This window comes from Hippoglossus hippoglossus, chromosome 11, assembly GCF_009819705.1.
Source record: "Hippoglossus hippoglossus isolate fHipHip1 chromosome 11, fHipHip1.pri, whole genome shotgun sequence".
NCBI classification, from domain to species: Eukaryota; Metazoa; Chordata; class Actinopteri; order Pleuronectiformes; family Pleuronectidae; genus Hippoglossus; species Hippoglossus hippoglossus.
In genome coordinates, this window is record NC_047161.1 from 873,747 (window position 1) to 895,147 (window position 21,401).

Consider the following 21,401-nt stretch of genomic DNA (forward strand, 5'->3'; position numbering starts at 1 on the left):
ACATTAGTGTGACGCAGATTGGATGAAGTGTGATACAGGTGAACTTTATATATATGAATATATGTGTGTGTATGATATAATTTGGTCCAGCTCTAATAAAACCTCCAGAGTCCCCCCCCCCCCCCCCCCTCAACTCAGTGCTGGTGACCATGCTGGACTCTGGAGCTGACGCAGAGCACAGCTGTCACCATTACGTCATGCTGAGAGAGAGAGAGAGAGAGAGAGAGACAGAGAGAGAGAGAGAGAGAGAGAGAGAGAGAGAGAGACAGAGAGAGAGAGAGAGAGAGAGAGAGAGAGACAGAGAGAGAGAGAGAGAGAGAGAGAGAGAGAGAGAGAGACAGAGAGAGAGAGAGAGAGAGAGAGAGACAGAGAGAGAGAGAGAGAGAGAGAGAGAGAGACAGAGAGAGAGAGAGAGAGAGAGAGAGAGAGACAGAGAGAGAGAGAGAGAGAGAGAGAGAGACAGAGAGAGAGAGAGAGACAGAGAGAGAGAGAGAGAGAGAGAGAGAGACAGAGAGAGAGAGAGAGACAGAGAGAGAGAGAGAGAGAGAGAGAGAGAGAGACAGAGAGAGAGAGAGAGAGAGAGAGAGAGAGAGAGAGAGACAGAGAGAGAGAGAGAGAGAGACAGAGAGAGAGAGAGAGAGAGAGACAGAGAGAGAGAGAGAGAGAGAGACAGAGAGACAGAGAGAGAGAGAGAGAGAGAGAGAGAGACAGAGAGAGAGAGAGAGAGAGAGAGAGAGAGAGAGTTGGACCGCGCGCTCTGCTCCATCGACCCGCACAGACGCTTCTCCCGGACGTTGGCCACAGTCCCTGCCGCTGTCGGGGTGTTTTTCGGGGGTTATGCCACAGGAGGATCCTCGGTCTGCATCATGCTGCTGGGCTCTTTGGTACGGTAAGACTGGGACGGTCCGCGGGACATGTTTAATCCTGCTGGACCCGCTCCTCGTCCTCCTCGTCCTCCTCGTCCTCCTCGTCCTCCCCCGGGGGTAGATTGTGCAGAATTGATGTATCGACCTGTGGCTCAGAGAAAACTGCACTTTGACTCACACGTGCACGAGCACGAAGTTTTAATACTTAGTTTCACTGGATCAGTCAAACTTTATTTATATGGCTCCTTCAGACAAGTGATGATGAAGGTGAAGGGGATGATGATGATGGCGATGAAGGTGATAATGATGAAGATGATTATGGTGGTGATGATGATGATGATGATGATGATGAAGATAATTATGGTGAATATGATGGTTATGATGATGGTGAGGAAGATGATGACGATGATGAAGATAATTATGGTGAATATGATGGTTATGATGATGGTGAGGAAGATGATGACGATGATTATGGTGATGATAGTGATGATGATGATAAAAGGTGATGATGATGATAAAAGGTGATCATCATCATCACCATCATCCTCTTCATCCTCTTCATCACCATCATCCTCTTCATCCTCTTCATCCTCTTCATCCTCTTCATCATAGTGGAATCAGTAATAAACGAGTTGTCCTCAGGAGGATCTGAGTCTTCTCTGCTAAACGCTTCATGTTTGACTTGAGGATAAAAACACGTTGCTCAATGCTTTGTTATGAATTGAACTTCTTCCTGTCACTGTTCAGAGGCTCCTCCCCCACAGAGACACAAATCCACCATTTCAACATTTACATAGAAATGACTGTGACTGTGCACACATCCACCTCGGGACAGGGAAACGAGTCTTTATCAGTTCAGACTCTTCTCTCTGACTCTATAAGGAGTGGAATCACACTCCACTTCTCCAGGGTCGCCATTCCTGGCTGCCTGTTGACCTCTGACCCCCTCGGTGAGACGTGAACACAAATGCATCTCTGTGGAGAAGGAAACAAACTCCTAGTTTGGGCAACACGTTGGCACAGTGACCACCTCCAGTCCTGTTTTGGTGAAGCATCGACCCTTGAACAAGAAGTGGCTGCTGTGCTGCTGCTCCGTGGCCGAGCCTGAACACTGAACAGTTTGTGTGGTTTCCTGCAGGTAGTGGTTGTGATCGGCCTGTGGGCATCGAACGTCAGCAGAGCTTATGTGTTTCAAGCGAGCCGGCCGGCAGAGGGAGGAGACAACCCACCGTCTCACACTAAAGGTGAGCGCCGCCCCGAAACATGCAGAATACGACGTTGTAAACTAAAGTTGATTGCAAAGATGAGTGTGTTTGCAGCAGTTGTGTGTGATTGTGCGTCTCCTCCCTGCAGTCATCTCAGAGTGGGTCAGCTCAGCGGGCTCGTGTAAGGGGAGGTGCTTCGAGCTGGAGGAGGCCAAACCTCCGGGATGCAGATGTGACAATCTGTGTAAAACCTACTACAGCTGCTGCTCGGACTTCGACGAGCACTGTCTGAAAACAGGTCAGTCACCTCATCCACGTTCTCCTGGTGTCTCCTTCTGCGTTACTGCGTCATTGTGTCTTCCAGAAAAGGTCTGGAACTGAAAACGTTTTAGTCGTTTGATTGATTCCCGAAGACGTAAATCATTAAAAGAGAAAAAGGACAAACGGATCATTTGTTCAGGACTATTTCAGCTGCGGATTCATCCTCGTTCGGTGATCCAGCAGTGTGACGGCAGCAGGGTGTGTGTCTGTGTGTAGGGGCGACTGAGTCCAAACAAACAAGTGTGTGTGTGTGTGTGGCACAACACACAACAACAATAGAAGACAACACATCAGGCCTGGACAGACACACAATGGTTTTGATAGGAAAGTTATTCCGTCAGACTAATTTATAATGTGGAGTTAATAAAGTGTTGATCTTCATCTGATGCTGATTTAGACCTTGGCTGCGTGAACAGAGCTCATCTTGAAAACATTAAGCAAACAACAGTGGGACCTTTTCCAACAGAAGGAAGCCTGCTTTGCTTCTAACTGGATCATTTGTAACAGCCGTGAGGTTGAATGAGCCATTGTTCATTGTTTGGATTCACGTTGCTCGGCCTCGTTGTGAATTCTGTGATGAAGCCACGTTAATGAGGAACCTCGGTCCCTCCTGTGTGACAGCGGGAGGCTTCGAGTGTTCGCAGGATCGCTGTGAGGAGCAGAGGAACGACGACCATGCCTGCCACTGCTCGGAGGACTGCCTGGACAGAGGAGACTGCTGCTCCAACTACAGATCGCTCTGCAAAGGTATCACCTTCTGTCCACGAGAGGAAAATGAATGTGCACGAAGGTCGGTGATAACAGTGTCCTCTCGTTTCCTCCTGAGGTGAGACCTCATGGGTGCAGGGGGACTGTGAGGAGATCAGGAGCGCAGAATGTCCTGCAGGGTGAGTCTGGACCACTTCCTTATTGTCTCTAACTGACGGACGCATTACTTTGGGTCTAATCAGTCATCAAACATAAACATCAAACACCCCTCTCCTGGGTTCAAACCTTTTGTTAGCAGATCTACATTTATCCTTCATCTCAGTCTAAACCTTAATGTTGTCTTGGACTTGTCTTCGTCGTCCTTGTGCTGCTCAGCTTCATCCGTCCCCCCCTCATCATGATGTCCGTGGACGGATTCAGAGCCTCGTATCTGAAGAAGGGGAAATCTGTCATTCCCAACATACAAAAGCTCAGTAAGTATTTTAGCTCTTATTATAAAGGTCCTGATCTCTGTGACCGAAGACGCGATGTGATAATCTGCTGCAGAAGGTGCAACCCAACTGGATTACAGGTTTATAATGATCATCTGCCTGATCTGAGTCCTTAAAGGATCGTTGGTGCATTAGTGCTCTGACTGCTGATTTACCAGCAGAGGAAACTTCCTGTCGTCATGTCACAACTTGTGTCTCTAACAGTGTCGATGATAAATCTCGTAGCATTTCGTAAAAGCTTCCGTCTCCACTTCCTGCTTCTGTCAAAACTATAACAACTTGTAATCAGCCCCTTTTTTAAATGTTGTGTTGACACTGGAAGGTTTGTTTCCCGTCAGGATCGTGTGGAACTTCAGCCCCGTACATGCGACCAGTCTACCCATCAAAGACCTTCCCAAACCTATACACCCTGGCCACAGTACGTATCTGAATGGCTCTGTGCTGTGTACACTAGCAGTTACAGTAAAGCAGGACTGTTAATATGTACTTGTACGTTTGTAGGCTAAGTAAACACACATGTTTGCCAATAGCCGTGCTCGAAATGTCCTCACAGCCTGTCCAGGTTGTGACCCTGCTGCAGGACAGGTTCCGCTAACTGACGCGTTTCCTTCTGTGCTGCGTCTCTACAGGGTCTTTACCCGGAGTCCCATGGCATTGTGGGTAACACCATGCACGACCGAGTGTTTAAACGCCACCTTCAGCCTGCGCACCCGAGAGAAGCTGAACCACCGCTGGTGGGGGGGCAGCCGGTGAGTAAACTGTGAATCACTTCAAACTGAACCAGTTACACAGTGAATCACTCATGACCCTGGTTTCAGGGGTTTGAGGCCGTAAACTGTAAATAAAGATGGACGACACGACTCTTCCCCAAAAGTGAAGCCAAATCATGTGCTGCCACCTGGTGGCTGGCTGCGGTACAGGTCAAAACCCCTGCCTCCTCCATGTTAGCAGATAGTTCAAGTGTTCATGTTTCGGATCAGTTTGGTTTTAATTAGTTATTTGAGGATATAGAAAAGGGCTGAGACATCATGATCGACAGCGGGGGCTGACTCCTGATTGGTTGAGCGTGACTCCACATGTGCAAGATGGCAGCCTTCATATCCAGGGTTGTTTTAACTTTGTGGATCGTGGGAGGCAGCGGAGACACGTCGTCCGTCTTCATTCACAGTCCACGGTCCCAGTGTAACTCTGAACATTAACCTGTGTGTCTCTGTGTCTCAGATCTGGATCACGGCTCAGGAGCAGGGAGTGAAAGCCGGGACTTTCTTCTGGCCTTGGTACTTAAGTTAGTACTGGAATATTTTTCATTAGATTCAGACACTGAACCTGAAATCTACAAAAACCTGACCTGAGGGTGAAAGGAGGTTTTGGAGGCAAATAATACGATTTATTGTGCTTTTAAGTTGTGGAAAAACATATTTATATTCTAAAGTCTAACAAACTAGAAATGAAAATCAATGAGATAATAAATATATAGTATGAATCTCCCAGATCATATAATATCCATTTATATGTTTATTGTCTGTTAGCATAATAAACAAATAACACAATATATCAGAACTAATCTGTATAATAGTAAGAAGATGAAATAACATAATTTGGAAAATTCAAACAAAAATGTTACATGTGTGATTAAGAAATACTTGAAAACCTATTGAAATACTTTACAGTAATACTATGTTTGTGTGGAGAGTTGTGTAGTTGTACCTCAGTCTGTGTTGGTGTGTTAAATGCACAAATTTGCAGATTTGTCTACACGTGTACAAATCTTTAACACATTTAAAACTTGGTCCTCGGCCGTGCAGTGATGGATTCACAGCATTTACATACACATCCATGAGCTAATGAGCACGAGGACTCGTCTCCGGAGACCGACTGACACAGAACCAGCACAATGCTCCCTCACACTCTCACAACAGACACGACTGACGACTCAGGCGCCAGAACACCAGAGCGAGCTGCAGTTCAGATCTCTAAAGTCACACTGGTTCCATGTGTGTTGGTATTAATAATAATCCTAGATCATATTTCATTCTCCGTGTTTCCTTTTTGTTGACGAGAACATGTGGTTCTTTTAACTCTGTATGATTGTTCTGCTGCTTCTTCGTCATTCACCACGTGTGTGTGTGTGTGTGGTGTGTGTGTGTGTGTGTGTGTGTGTGTGTGTGTGTGTGTGTGTGTGTGGTGTTGTGTGTGTGTGTGTGTGTGTGTGTAGGGTGATTCCTCTGGAGAGAAGGATCCTGACCATCCTGCGTTGGCTGCTTCTCCCCGACGACGAGAGGTACGCATCAGCTTTCTTTCCTCTCGGATAATCTCTTAAATAATTATTTAAGTAATTCATCAATTTATTTAATTCATTCATTCATGAAAGGAACTGTTAAGGTGATTGACAGCGATATCTTTCACGTGGCTGGAGGAATTATGTTTTGGTGTTTTCCTTCTAAACATCTGGCTCAGACGTCCACTCAGACTCGAGGAGGAACAGATTTTGTTTGGAGGTCACATTTTGTATCCAAAAGGTCAAAGGTCAGATCCACTGTTCTTCAGTGAGGTCGTTTCCTCTCTGAGATTCTGAAGCTTCATGTTTCCTCTGATCTGTTAGTTCTGGTTTCACATTGTAATGTAGGAACTAAAGAACTTAAGTCTGACATACGTCCTGTCGTCATCACCTACGTGGGCGGAGTCTACCTATACCTGACTCTGATTGGTTTGTAGACGGCGTCTGGCGTGGGCGTGTTGTCAGGTGGGGGGGTAGTAGTCTTTCTGTTTGAATGGAGAAGATGAATGAAGCACTTCATGCGGTTGCCATGGTGACATCACGTGCGTTGGTCTGGACCGTGTCTGAGGAACCTTCACACAGACTGAAGGTCTGAAGCTCTGAGACAAGGTGTGAACGAGCTCTTATTCAACCTGTGTTAGAACGTTTAGTGATTCAGGTTGTGAGGACGACAATGCACAGAAGCTTTAAAATATAAAATACCCAGAGAACGTGTGGTTCTCAGTGTTTGTATCCGATTCTCTGCTGAGGATGAAGAGTTGTTTCAGTGGTGAACAGTGTGGGCTCACTGAAGGCTGAAGTGTCTTCACAGGGAGACACTGAGACGTGGGCTGTTTCTCAGCTCGGGTGATTCGAGGTGAGACGACCGCTGCCAGAAACAACAAGCTCAGCAGAAGAGCTTTTATCTTGTTTACTCACCACACTGACCTCAGGAACCTCAAGCTCACCGTCAAAATGTCTGTCTCTGTCCAGGCCGTACGTTTACGCCGTGCACTCGGAGCAGCCCGACACCTACGGACACCGGCTGGGGCCGCTCAGCACCGAGGTGAGACTGTGCGTGTGTGTGTTTGTGTGTGTGTGTGTGTGTGTCTGTGTGTGTGTGTGTGTGTGTGTGTGTGTGTGTGTGTGTGTGTGTGTGTGTGTCTGTGTGTGTGTGTGTGTGTGTGTGTGTGTGTGTGTGTGTCCTGTGTGTGCAGACAGGATCCATGTTTTCACCCGTCACCATGTTTCCTGTGTGTAGCTGGATAACCCTCTGAGGGAGCTGGACAACATCATCGGTCAGCTGATGAACGGTCTGAAGCAGATGAACCTGCATCGCTGCGTCAACGTCATCATCGTCGGAGACCACGGTACGATGGTCACATCTATATCCACCCGTTTATTTAAAAGTAAAAGCATGAAATAATAATTATAAGGAGTTTGGGACCGAGCCCCCTGGTAAAACCCCAGGTAATGTCTCGTGAGTCCATGTGAGGACACAGCAGGACAATGTCCTGAAGCTTCCCAGTGAGCGAGTGGACGTGTTGATGAGGTTTCTAACACGTGACGGACGTGAAACTGGAAGAACACAAACATCTCAGGATGAAGAAGAGGAGCCGTACACGTAGAAGACGAAGACGTCAACTTGGAAACACGAGGAGGTTCCAGATCTTCTGGTGATGAGGGCCGACGCCGGTGTGGATGAGCTGTAAACAACAACACTGATCTTTCCACAGCAGAGTTTATACGTCATGTCCGGCCTCCTGCTGCTCTACAGGCTCCGCCTCCTGCTGCTCTACAGGCTCCGCCTCCTGCTGCTCTACAGGCTCCGCCCCTCACCTGGATGTTCCCACATGTTCCTGTTTGAACGAGTCGGACCCGACAACCTGCTGCTGCTGCTTCACAAACACCAACTACACAACATGTCAGGACACTGTTTGGACCCGACACACATGCAAACAGGCTCCTTGTGGTCCATCCACTCAGATGAAATGAATAGACCCCATGATGATCTGCTGCTGCTGAGGCCTTTTCATTTCCCAGAGAACCTGTGTTGTTGTTTCACCTCCAGTATGAAAAACTCAGCACATGAAACAGTCTCAGCGTGAAGTGACCGTTCTGTCCCTCAGGTATGGAGGAGGCTCACTGTGACCGGACTGAGTTCCTCAGCAGTTACCCTCTCAACATCGACGAGATCATGCTGATCCCCGGCTCTCTGGGCAGAATACGACCCCGCGACCCCAAATCCAGCACATGTAAGACCCCTCCCCTGTAGGAACAGAAACCGTAAAGACTGAGATAAGAAATGATTTTAAAAAACTTCCTGTTCTCTTCCAGACGACCCCAAAGTAGTTGTTGCTAACCTCACAGTAAGTACCGAGCGACGCACACACACACACACACAGGATGTAAATCAAAGTGTTGGTTCTGCCGCTGCTGCTCGTGTTTGTCACCGGGACGAGTCCGAGGTCGTTCACCTGCTCGTTTGCTGTTTTAGTGCAAAATGCCGACTCAGCACTTCAAGCCGTACCTGAAGCAGCATTTACCCAAGAGGCTTCACTACGCCAACAACCGCCGGATCGAGGACGTCCACCTGCTGATGGAGAGGAAGTGGCACATCGCTAAGTAAGATTTGACCTCCTGAGATATTTAGATATATATAAAGGTCTCCAATCTTTATAATTGTGTCTGTAAAAACAAATAACGACCGACATTGTAAATATAAGATTTTATAGATTTTTATTCTGTAAAGTTTGTGATTAAATGTTTAAAGTAAAAGAGTTGGTTCAGTGGAGCTCAAACCTCAACAGTCTCTTTATGAAACCACATGTAAATTCATGTGGTTTCATAAAGAAACGCTCCAGAAATCAAGAGAATAATTCCCTCCTCCCTGCTGAGTTATGATCAAATGATGCAGAAGAATTCACTGAAGTAAAAACCTGTGTTTCAGGAAAATGCCGGAGAGGCTGAGGTCTCGTTGTGGATTCTTTGGCGACCACGGCTTCGACAACAAGATCACCAGCATGAGGGTGAAGTGTCTTCTCTCCTGGGAATGTCCAGAATAAAAGTGCAGAATATTGAAATTGTCTCCGCTGAACTTCTGTGTTTGTGTGTTTGTGTGTTTGTGTGTTTGTGTGTTTGTGTGTTTGTGTGTGCAGACGATCTTTATGGGCCACGGGCCGAGCTTCAAGTACCAGAAGAGAGTTCCAGAGTTCGATAACATCGAGTTATACAACGTCATGTGTGGTGAGAGAGTTTTCATTTCTATCAACAGAAAACAGAAGCTTCATGTCCGACCCGTGTTTCCGTCTGAATGTAAAATCTTTTACTTGTAGGTGATAACACAGAATTTACTGAATTTCTGTTGCTTCTTCATCCACAAAATCCCCCCCCCCTCTTCTGTTTGTGTGTGTCAGACCTGCTGGGCCTGAAGCCGGCTCCGAACAACGGGACCCACGGCTCCCTGAACGACATGTTGAAGGAGCCGCCGCACCGGCCCAGCATGCCGGAGGAGGTGACGGAGCCGTCGCCGGCGTCCGACGCAGAGGTCACCGTGACGCACGACCTGGGCTGCAGCTGCGATGATGAGGTGGGTGAACGGGCGGCGGCGTCACCACAGACGGTTTCTAACGTCAGACAAACAACTGACGCTGTGCTGTGGTTTTCTGTGACAGAACAAAGTGGAGGAGATAATGGAAGCGTTCAGTCCTGCACCGGATGGAATCTACAGCTACAGTAGGTCTTTAATCCACGTGCTTTTACTTTGAAAAGTCAACATGTTATAGACCTGGTGTTTAAAGGAATTCAATGGAAATCGTGTGTGTGTGTGTGTGTGTGTGTGTGTGTGTGTGTGTGTGTGTGTGTGTGTGTGTGTGTGTGTGTGTGTGTGTGTGTGTGTGTGTGTGTGTGTGTGTGTGTGTGTGCGTGCAGACAACACACACTTGCCGTTTGGTCGTCCGGCCGTGATGTTCGATTCCCACTACAGTTTACTTCATCATGTGGAGTTCATCAGTGGATACAGCAAAGAGCTGGCAATGCCTCTGTGGACGTCATACACACTTCCACGACAGGTACACACACACACACACACACACACACACACACACACACACACACACACACACACACACACACACACACACACACACATACACACACACACACACTTCTAAATAATGTAGCTTCGTTTTAGTGGAACAGGAGGAAGTGAATAAATAAAATCAACCTGTTCCTTTTCAAAAACATGGATCCAACACGCGTGTTTCACGGTGACATGACTTTAACATGTTTCCTCGACTTCCTGCAGCTCCTGACTCTCACTCTTTAAAACCGGGCGTCAGGTTGTAAAAGGTCAAAAAAGCTTGTGTTGTCGTGTGCTGTGAGTGAAAGTGTTTGTGTGTCTGTGCAGAACATGACCAGGCTGCAGGAGCATGTAAACAACAACACAACACACACAAACTCTGTGTGTGACTCTGAACACGAATGTTTTTCCGATGTTTACAGGAAGAAGTGAGCGGCGGGTTTACAAGAGGCAGCTGCTCACACACATACATGAACACCTTCACACACACACACACACACACACACACACACACAATCGTACATGAACACCTACACACACACACACACACACAATGTGAACATTGTCGTGCAGAAAACCTTTTGCATGTCAGTAATATCTGGTGTCTTAATGTCTCAGGAGGACTTGACTCCCGTCCCGGACGTGTCCCCCGGTGCTCAGTGTGTCCGGGTCGACTCCAGAGTGTCGGCTGATCACAGTCAGAGCTGCACCACCTACAGTCAGAACAACCACCTCACACACGGCTTCCTGTTCCCACCAGGTCGACATCATGCTGAATATTATTCAATCGTTTCAGTCGTTCCTGTTTATTCTCACGTCAACGTTACGTCCTAATCACGACCTGTTTACACGTGAACCCGGGACATGTGTCGTCAGGCACTTGAACAATGTCTTCATTCTTTGTAATTCAGGTCATCAGAACATGTTGTTTACATGTCAGCATCTTATTCAGACGTTTGTCTTTATCAGGTTAATAAATCGGTCTCCATGGAAACGTGTCTGCTGCTCCACCAGATGTCACACAAACCTAAATCTCATCTTCAGTATCTGATGTTATAACATATATAAATATCATGATGATAAACATCACAGAACCCCTAGCTTTCACTCATCAACAGCGCCCTCTGCTGCCACAAACTGATTAATTACTAATAACTTTTAATAATATTTTCATATGTTGAGTAGTGTCAGTATTTTTTATGGAAAATCAAACTTTGAACCAGATGTTACTGTTACTGATCGACAGCGCCCTCTACAGTGGGAAGGAGGAAACATTCTCCATGTTCACAGTCACTGAAACATCCGACTCACTTTAATCAAGCCGCTGCTTTGAGGTAGAAACGTTTCATAGAGTTGATTTAACTTTTCTATAACAATCAGAATATAACACAACCTTTATTTGTATTTTTATAAAGTGACGTCAGTTATTTCCAGCCGGGTTCAATCTTATAAAAGCTTTTCCTGTTAGAACCAGTGTGGTCCCCTCTTTATGATGTTTCCGTAGCAACAGCGTGAAAAGTGTTGGATGATAAGTATCTGTTGTTGTTTCGTTGACAGAGCTGGCGTCGTCTCCCGAGTCCAGATACGACGCTTCGCTCATCACCAACACGGTTCCCATGTTCCCGGCCTTCAAGAGTGAGTCATCCACAATCCATCCAAATAGACCTGAAAAACCCTTTTGTGTCAGAGAAGCACTGGACTAGGTCTGAACATCTCAATTTAATATTTCATTCTATTAATGGAAATAGAATAATTGAACTTTGTGTCGTGAGCTCAGAGGCATCGGGAGACTTTGTGTGTCTCTACGATGCTAAAACAAAAACCAGACGACGAGTTAGGACCTGAAAACAAGTTGAATTGACGCTGGTTTAGACAAAGGTTGTGTGTTTTTCTTCTGTGACGTCTGCGACACACAAAACAGAAACGAGGTGATGACACGTCTGAGCGAGGACGGCCTGACACCCATTGTTTCTGGAGAGGGCGAGGGATAGAGGGGAGAGAGGGGGGGGGGGGGGGGGGGGGGGGGGGGGGAGGGGGGGGGGGGGGGGGGGGGGGGGGGGGGGGGGGGGGGGGGGGGGGGGGGAGAGGAGAGAGAGCTTATCTGGACAAAACACACATTCTGTGTCTGAATCACTGTCTCATGCAGAAACATTTAATTCATCATTGTTGTCAGCTCTGGTTGTGTGTATGTCTGTGTGTGTGTCTGTGTGTGTGTCTGTGGTGTCTGTGTGTGTCTGTGTGTGTGTGTGTGTGTGTATAAGTCTCAGTTGTCGTTTTCATTCAGACTGTAATAACCTCGAGTCAGTTTCCTGATCAAGAAAAGTTACATTTCTTTACACCGCTTCTTCGCCTGTGTGCAGGAATGTGGAGCTACCTGCAGGGGGCGCTGCTGAGACGTTACGCAGAGGAGCAGAACGGCATCAACGTGCTCGCTGGGCCCGTGTTCGACTTCAACCACGACGGCCTCCGCGACACCACGGAGACGATTAAAGAGTAAGGGTCAGGGGTCAGGGGTCAGAGGTCAGAGGTTTCCTGCAGAGTCCATTTCCAGTAGTTTCTCAAATCACTGGTTTTAGTGGGAGAGTCGATAATTCAACTTGTTCCAAAGGGAGTCACAGTCAGTGAATCAACCACGAGGGAACAAACCCAGAACCAGTGGACTTTCTGTCCTGGTGTCACTGGGGAGCTCGGTCCACCAGTTTGGAGCCAGGACAGGAAACTGTCCCCATTTAGTCTTTTCATTCATTAAAAACACTGAAGAGCATCAGATAAAGACAAACTTTTAATGCTGATACCTTTAAAAACTTATTTACATCCTCATGTTTATAAAGGTCTCAGATTTGAAATAAAATAAAACCTAAAATACATAAAAGTCTCAATGAAAGAAAATATAATGTTCGTTGATCAGCTGATCGACAGAAGAAGTAAATGTTGGAATCAGAATCATCCGATTAATTTGACCGTTGTTTGTTAAAGGTTGAGACAACTTATTACCTCCCCCCCCCCCCCCCCAGGTCCTCCCCCGGGTCTCCGCCCGTCCCCACCCACTTCTACACGGTGGTGACGAGCTGCGAGGAGCTGAACCAGACGCTGGAGGAGTGTGACGGTGCGTTCAGGGTCTTCAGCTTCCTGCTCCCCCACAGACCCGACAACAGCGAGGCCTGCAACGTGAGTTTTGATATGTTTATATAAAGACTGTATATAAAGAGCTTTATATATAGACTGTATATAAAGAGCTTTATATATAAACTGTATATAAAGAGCTTTATATAAAGAGCACGTCGACGGTATCGATGAAATGGAGCTGCAGCGTCGCAGCTGTCAAACAAACAAAGAGTGTAAGTGACATGAGGATGAGTCATTTGAACCCAAACACTGTTTTGTGATGGAATTTTACTTTTAACGTGGAATTAAACAAAGTCCTCTTAGTGCCCCGCCCGCCCCCCCCCCCCCATTCCTGAGCTTGACCCCGTCGTCATGGTTACAATAATAAACAGTGGTGTAGCTCATGGAAAAGTCTCGGTTGTGTTATATTGAGGGAAAGGTCATGTTGTAACACATATTTCCATGAGAACTGTGTTTTGCACGCCAACCAAGGTTTTTCCCGTCCGGAACTCCCACCTTCACCAATTGTGCCATGACCTCTCTCTTTATTACTGTGGCCACTAGATGTTGCCTAATGATAGAAGGTAACTATGGTAATAACGAGCTTTTCCAGGTGAACTGTCTCTAAAGTTTTATTTTTATTCAATGTGCAATTTAAAATGTGTCGTCTCTGATTGGTCGACACCTGAAAGTCAGTCAGTAAATACAGACACGAGGTTTCAGTCAGTTTATTTCACGTCTCCAGATTTCTGGAAAGAGGAGAAAGAAATATGAACAGTATTTACAGGGAACTATTTTCAGTGGCGGATTAATCCACATCTGTTGCAGTGGTGGGTATCGGAGCAGCTGGATGCTGGAGGAGTATTACATATGGGGTTTTAGGTGCACACACACACACACACACACACACACACACACACACACACACACACACACACAGCCAAATTAATTATATAATTTCTTAATTTTTATTTTTTGTATTTATATACAACCAAATAAATAGAACTTGAATACGTTTTAATACATTTTTTAATAAAACAAATGCAGATATTTTCTGTATAATATTTGGTTTTAGACAGTGAGATCAGCAGATTTGAAATGTGTGATGTATGAACTTGGGTTGAGTCGTCACACCTGCTCATCCTGACAGAAGAGGAAACTCCCGGCGCTCGGTCTGAGGTTCCTTTCAGCCCAGGAACTTTCCACATGTTGGGTCAGAATCCAGTTGTAAACCTCTGAGTAACAACACTGACGTACTGGAGTGTGGTGGTCAAGAAGAGCTATCGGATATGTTTTCTCTGAGTCAGAGCAGGGAGGGCATCAAACCACCGGGATGGTGTGTTTTTGACTGAACTGGAACAGACACATCATAATGCGTCATCTGAGTAACAGACCCTGTTGTCTTACAGCCGGAGCTGTTCTCTCTGCTGAGTCAAGGACGTGGAGGGAAAACGTTGGGTTCTATTCTGCCAAAGCATTTTACAACATAAACTCAGAAATTGAGTTTGGCTCCGGTTCCCGTAAGAAAATGTAGAAGAGTCAGATGAGTCACTCTCCGTGCAGTTACTCTTCCTACACACATGATGTTTCTGTGACACCCATGCATTCATTTCCTCAAACTGCATTAAGACGTTTGACTGAGATCACAGACGTCCAGTCAGATCCATGCGTCAGTTCAGGCCAAGCAGCGAGTTTCATGAAGAGAGGAACTATCTGAGTGGAGAGACAAAAATAGAGACCGACAACAAGGAAGTCTGAAGTTCATCTAAATAAAGACAATAAATCTGTAGAAATATAGATTCCAAGCAGCGCTGCACTCAGAGACGGGCTGACAGCGGGTGTTGACGTGTCTTCCATCATGTCCCTGACAAACACAGACCTGGTCCCACAAAACTAATTGTTTTAATTCAATCTGCGACGTGTGGATCACCGATTACAAACTTTTATTTCTGTTTTACAGTTCACTTTTCTGGCTCGTGGTTTGTGAGTCTGCAGGTGGAAACTTACAAATCTGCCAAATTTAGTAAAGCAGAGATTTCTGCATTTCAGTGATTCTCTTTCACTGAGTCATTATTTACAGGAGTTTCCTCGTCAGTGGCCATGACAGAGTAACGGAGGGGAATCCTCCCCGCCTCCAAAACTTGGGCGCTGTGCTGAGGAGAGGCCTGCGTTTCATAAACACTGAAGTGCAGTGACTCATGGAGACAAAATACTCTGTGACACGCTAGAGTCACAAATCAAGTTCAAACGTTTCTTGCAGCTGTAGAACAGGTTTAGTGTTCGGCGTCTAGGCTCCAACTTATTCACCCCCGATAAGATCACACAGGGATGATGGGAGTGATGGGAGTGATACACACCCACCTCATTAGGTAGGGCCCTCTCGGCCCGGGGCCCTACTCCCTCGGCCCGGGGCCCCGCCCTCTCGGCCCGGGGGCCCCGCTCCCTCGGCTCGGGGCAACTCTTTGAGTTTTGTATCATGATTACAAAAAAACCAAACAGATATCTACTTTGATTCTGGGCCTTTCCTGTGTTGTGTCTCCTACACACCTCAATGCCTCTAGAGGTCACTGTGGGATAACCTAGTTCAACTGAAGTTGTGTTGTTACTGATTGAATCCATGTATTAATGAACACAACAACAATAATATTAAAATTACACAATATCAATAATTTCAAACCCTCATTTCCATTCAGACAAAACAGTCAGACTTGTTGAGCCTCATGTATTTTATTCTTAGTTCCCATATTATTATTATTTTGTTCACCTTTGGTTGTAGTTTTCTAGATAAAGGTCACATGCAGTTTAATGAATGCAACATGTCACCAAGTTGCATCTTCACATGCGTCCAATTCTAGAGACATTTCTCAGTTTGTACAAGTTCGAGGTTCCATCACAACTAGTTATCATGTCAATCACAACGTCTCTGTCTCCTTAAACAACTGATTCAAACCAACCTGATCAGAAACACTTGAACAAACATCAGTGAGATGAGAACGAGCTGAAATGACAGAAACCGTCTCACGTCTCCTTCGATCTTTAGTTTGGTCCCTGTCCCGGACGTGGGGACAACGCTGAGCTGCTGACTTGTGTCTGGCCTCAGGCTCAGTGGGTGTAAAGGGCAGATTGTTGACGCAGGGTTTTCCAAAGTCATTCGACCTCGTCTGGAGAAACAAACCAGCACCTTTACAAACTACCACACAATATGAGGAACTTCTGTGTCCTAAGGAAGTGGGATGAAGAGCAGATGTCACCGCAGGTCCTCCTCTAGTCGACATTTTCTAACCAGACCAGAAGCAACTGGTTGAAGGTGAAACGCTGCAGAGGAGAGTTTCAGTTTTCCCTCTGAGCTGCTCCATCAGCTGCTCTGCCTGACGGGTGGAGGTTCACCGGGGACACGGCGGGTTCCTTCATGCCCTCCGGCTGGAAACCAGACAATCAAAGTGAAAGTGGAAAGAGTCTGAGAAGAGAAGAATAGAGGCATTGATATTTAAAATATAAGTAAATTACAAATAAATAGGAAAACATTTACTAGAGTAAATTATCTACTTAAACCTGTGATAACTAAACTATACGGATGTACTGAAGTGAAGAAAAGACGTAAACTCAAACCATCATATTGTACACAGTATGTAGTCAAAAGTAAAAGTACCTGCAGATCTATTCCCTAATGCAATTTGAAAAGGATGTAACTAAGTACATTTACTTGGTTACATTTATTTGATCCATCTCTGTTTATTTCACTGATCGACAGCTGACATACAAAAACACCATAAATCACCATTTTGGTCCGTGAAGGTTTTACACACTCATAAGTTCACACAGTGTTTCGCTCTGATTCTAATCATCTGATTCTAATCAGATGATTAGAATCAGAGTTTATATGGGTTTATATGAATTTTCATGAATGTGTGTGTGTGTGTCATGGGAAAACCCTTTCATCAGAATGTCACACTGCTCTTTGAGCCACTGCAGCTTTTGTCTCAGGACCTTTGACAGTTAAATGTGATGTGTGTGTCATCAGTCAAACGCAGCTCAGCACAAAGCACGAGGTAATCTGCTGCCTGAGGTACCAGGTGAAAGGGGAATGACGGAATCCAAAGAAATCTGCTAACAAACAGAACAAAGGTCCTGAAACTTTCCTGTCACATAACAGATCAGGTGAAATATTCAAAACACAATAACATATTTGTTTTATATTTTCTGCGTCAAAACATCGGACAAGTAGCCGGATATTTAACCTCAAATACGAGGAAATTACATCTTTGCACAAGAGTCTGTGCAATAGCGATCGGGGTGGGGTGGGGGGGGGGTTGTGTTTCTTTCCCACAAACACGCGCTCTGGACCAATCATGACGTCTCCGCTCATTTTGATTCCATCATGTAACTCCCTGAAAAGACAGAATCCATCTTTGAGAAAACATTGTCTGACATGTACAGCAGCCAGCCACCAGGGGGCGACGGAGGTATTTTGGCTTCGCATTTGGTAGTTGCCATGGCGTCCATCTTTGTTTACATCTACACACAAGTTGTGCGCGAGGGTGTTGTCCCCTTTCGTGTTCTTTGTTATTCGTATCTGTTCAGCTCGTGCGTCTTCGTCTAATCTCTCAGCTCCGTTTGGAGGTTTTGGTGAAAGGCTTTGGCACAAAAGGAGAATCCGAACCTTTGTGGGGATGTCTGGTTTCGTTGTTTCCCTCTCGTGCCCGATGCTGTTCCACCGGCCAGGGTAAACACTGCCCGTGGGCGGGGGATGGGGTTTTTCCATCACTGAACCGCTGCTGACAACATCTCATTCACGCTCCGGAGGCCAATTAAAGAAGCCTGCCGTCATCAGGACACTGGAAACATTTATAGTACTTTATTGATCTTATCTAAGTGCTGATTGATATATATTTATATATTTATATTTATCATTGACGTATGTAGCTCAGATTTCAGTGTTTATACATGAGGATGATCAGATGTAACAGAAATAACACATCACAGCGAAACGTTTCCCAGCTCCGTCCTGGCTGAGGCGATAATAACTTTGCAGTAAATGAGCTGCACTCGGTTTTGTTTTCAATCAACGACTCAAAGTGCTTCAACATGTGCGTTGTGTTCCGTTCAAAGTGCACGAGCACTCAGACACTGCACACATCTCTCAATGCTCCACTCGCAAGTGAGTGCGGTGAAAAGCGCTCTATCAATAAAATAATTATCATTATTATTATTCATACGTTCAGGGATGAGTCATCAGGAGAAGGTCGCGTGTCAGTGTCTTAAAGACGTTTTCCATCATTCTTCGAAAGGGTTGGCTGAGGTGAGGGGTCTTTCATTTGGGTGCCGTTTCAAACCTCACCACTAGATGGCAGTAAACCCCACACTGAGGCTTTAAGATGTCTTGTCATGAGCTGTAAACGTTACGTGACAGCTCTGTTAAAGTCTTTCAGATGGTCAGATCAAAGTCCAGCTCATGTTTGCATTACAACTACATTAAACCTCAAACAGGGTTGGGACATTTCCTTTTTGGAACGAGCCATTAAATCCTACAAACATTTTTTTATAAGAGAACCTTAAATAATGAGAATTACCTCCCTGTCCTCGTGGGCCTCTGCCAGACAATAGTGTCTATAAAGAATGATGAGTATTTTCTTTCCTCTCTTGTTTCACGTTTTACAGAGATTCTTTACAAAAGATCAAAAATGTAATTTTTTTCCCCATTTTGATGGAAATGACCCCAAAATAAGGAGGAATGGCGAAGGGTCATTTGACCTCGTTGATTCAACGTTTCCCCAACAACAGTAAAACTCCTGAAATGTTGTGGTTGTGTCATCGACCTTTCCCTGACCAGAGGGTGATCTGCTTTATTGCTCAGTAAAGCACGTGATCCTCTCACCATGTGTGAAGTCATGAACCTGCGTCCAGTCATTTGATCCGTCTTCAGTCAAACGCTCATCTGTCACATTTCTAAATATGTTGTTTACTGGAAACAACTTTTATTCCTTTTTTGTGTAATTCAGTCAAATCACTTGATTAATGACGCGTCAACATGTAACAACACGGGAGTAAGAATTCCTTTGTTAGGCAATGAATGTTCATTTCTGAGTCAAAGGGAAGAATTATAAAATACCTCAGAGGCCGACGACCTTACTGTTCTTCTTATCTGTTAACATGATGTATTTCTGTTGGCATGACTGGGATGATAAAATATGCTATACAATAGGAATATTGCTGCATGCATGAGTAGATTTTATCAGAGAGATTCTTTTCCAGCAGCCGAGTCAGTGATTCCTTTGAAATACCACAATCTGTGTAATCTGAACCCGATGAAACATGATGTCCTGTCTAAGCGCTTGTATGCAAATACTGCGTCTCCCTAGCTCCAGGCAACAACTTCTAAAAACAAGTTTAGTAATACGAACATGTTGGTTTGAGGCTGAGGGAGATGTTGGGAAATGCTGGTGTTAACATCGATCAGATGCTATGACACAATTCTTTGTTACCAAAGGTACAAATAAAGAATTTGATCTCTCGTCAAGGAGCCGTGAAATGATCCCAACGTCTATTTCAGGACGTCAGTGGTCCACTTTGTCTTAAAACTCTGAGACCACACAATAAAAAGAAGAAACTCGTTGTTGCAGTTTGGGTTGGTTTGATTGGAGATTATAAAGCAACCATAGGTGTGAATGTGAGACAGCCTGTCCAGGGTGTCCCCATCTCTCGGCCAATGTCAGCTGGGATTGGCTCAAACTCCTGCGACCCCTAAGAGGATACGTGCTATAACGATGGTATCCACAGTGAATAACCACTTCCTGTTTGTGTCTCGGCAGAGCGCCGAGGACGAGTCGGCGTGGGTTGAGGACCTGCTGAAGCTCCATACGGCCCGAGTCCGAGATGTGGAGATCCTGACGGGACTGGACCTCTACCGATCCACCAACCTCACCTACACCAGCACCCTGAGCCTCAAAACCCACCTGCACACCTTTGAGAGTGACGACTAGACACACACACACAGAGACAGACACACAGACACACACACAACAGGATTTAGCCGTTTGTAGAAGTCCTGCGTTTTCACCACATGCTCGCTGGACGGCCAGCGCATCGTTGTTCCACTCCTGAGGAACCGCCGGGAAGTGCTTGGAAAAGGGGGAGCACATTTAAAATTTGAATTTGTTTGTTAAGTAGTAGCTTGAAGATTATACAGGAATATTTAGAACCCTCCAGGAAATCTGAGAATGGATCAGCTAGCACAGGAATGACGCAGGATAGGGGAATATTCTCATAAACTCATAAATACAGATTACACAGTGCACTGCATCCTCGGGCAGAAAGGACCGTACCAGGGCTCCATGACTCATATTCCAACTAGCATCCATTGATGTAGCATTTACAAAGTAATTAATGTTGTTTATAACTTAGTATACTCGTGACACTGGTTATAGTTTTGTCGTGGATCACAACGTGTTTGTTGTGGTCTCAAACTAACCTTGAAATTAGATTCTCATGTTGTATGAATAAGAACTGAAGCCTGAAAGAAATCACAAAATAATAAACGTGAGTCTAGAACAAGTTTGGATCATTTGTGGTTAACGTGATAAAACACAGAGAAGTTGCTGGTGTGGTTCTGTCAAGGAAAAGTTTGAAATGTTTGGGGAATGCACTTGTTTATTTTTCTTGCTGAGAAGTCAATGACTGCCTTCTCAATTAGCTTAGCTTAGCATAGCTTAGCATCACTCGTTTTAACATTGGGGCGTTGCTCGTGCAGGCGGATGTTTTCTGCCTTTGGACCAAAGACTGTAAATAAAGATGGACGATGCGTCTCCATGTCGTCCCACATCCAGAAATTCAGATAAGATATCACGGATGAGAACGGCCATCATCTCGCACATTTGGAACGAACGGGATGGAGCGCCGGCTTCAAGGTTCACGACCAATCACGGGTCAGTCTCAGCAGTCAATCATGATGTGTCAGATAACCAATTAAAAAGAAACTTGATTAAAGCCAGAAACACGAGAATGTAAACATACGTCTGTGATAAGATCGAGCTACATGAACAGAAAGATCTCTAACGTCTACTTTAACTTTTTAATTTGGTTCGTGTCCCATCCCCTAACATGGAGGAGGTTTATGACCTATTCTGCAGCCGGCCACCATGTCGTTCATCTTTATTTACAATCAATGAATTTGGACAGAGCCGGCTAGCCGTTTCCCCCTGTTTCCAGTCTTTGTGCTAAGCTAAGCTAACCATCTCCTCGCTTTAATATTTAACAAACACACGATTGATTTTAAGCAAGAGAGTAAATAAGTGAATGTGATCACCGGGGTCAGAAAATATCCAGAGGTAATAAAAACAGAATATAAATAATAAATACATTCCATTATTA

General features: G+C 45.4%; 1 protein-coding gene across 1 annotated transcript; it reads left to right on the forward strand.

The window, feature by feature from the left end:
• The first annotated feature begins 724 nt into the window (after window positions 1-724).
• LOC117771042 (ectonucleotide pyrophosphatase/phosphodiesterase family member 2-like) lies at window positions 725-20,582 on the forward strand. Its single transcript, XM_034601028.1, has 25 exons — window positions 725-884; window positions 2,005-2,110; window positions 2,220-2,369; window positions 3,014-3,139; window positions 3,219-3,279; window positions 3,476-3,573; window positions 3,930-4,009; window positions 4,221-4,340; window positions 4,813-4,868; window positions 5,807-5,872; window positions 6,842-6,914; window positions 7,110-7,218; window positions 7,978-8,103; window positions 8,186-8,217; window positions 8,346-8,473; window positions 8,799-8,877; window positions 9,007-9,094; window positions 9,265-9,437; window positions 9,523-9,583; window positions 9,779-9,918; window positions 10,548-10,689; window positions 11,487-11,564; window positions 12,290-12,422; window positions 12,944-13,097; window positions 19,844-20,582. The coding sequence occupies exons 1-25, from the start codon at window positions 867-869 to the stop codon at window positions 20,012-20,014; spliced, it is 2,568 nt and encodes an 855-aa protein (XP_034456919.1). The 5' UTR covers window positions 725-866; the 3' UTR covers window positions 20,015-20,582.
• The last annotated feature ends 819 nt before the right edge of the window (window positions 20,583-21,401 follow it).

Excerpts from the sequence above, each read along its gene's own strand:
- LOC117771042 (XM_034601028.1), top strand. Across the intron at positions 4,341-4,812 it reads CGCTGGTGGGGGGGCAGCCG|ATCTGGATCACGGCTCAGGA; the intron begins GTGAGTAAACTG and ends TCTGTGTCTCAG. Across the intron at positions 8,218-8,345 it reads TAGTTGTTGCTAACCTCACA|TGCAAAATGCCGACTCAGCA; the intron begins GTAAGTACCGAG and ends TTGCTGTTTTAG.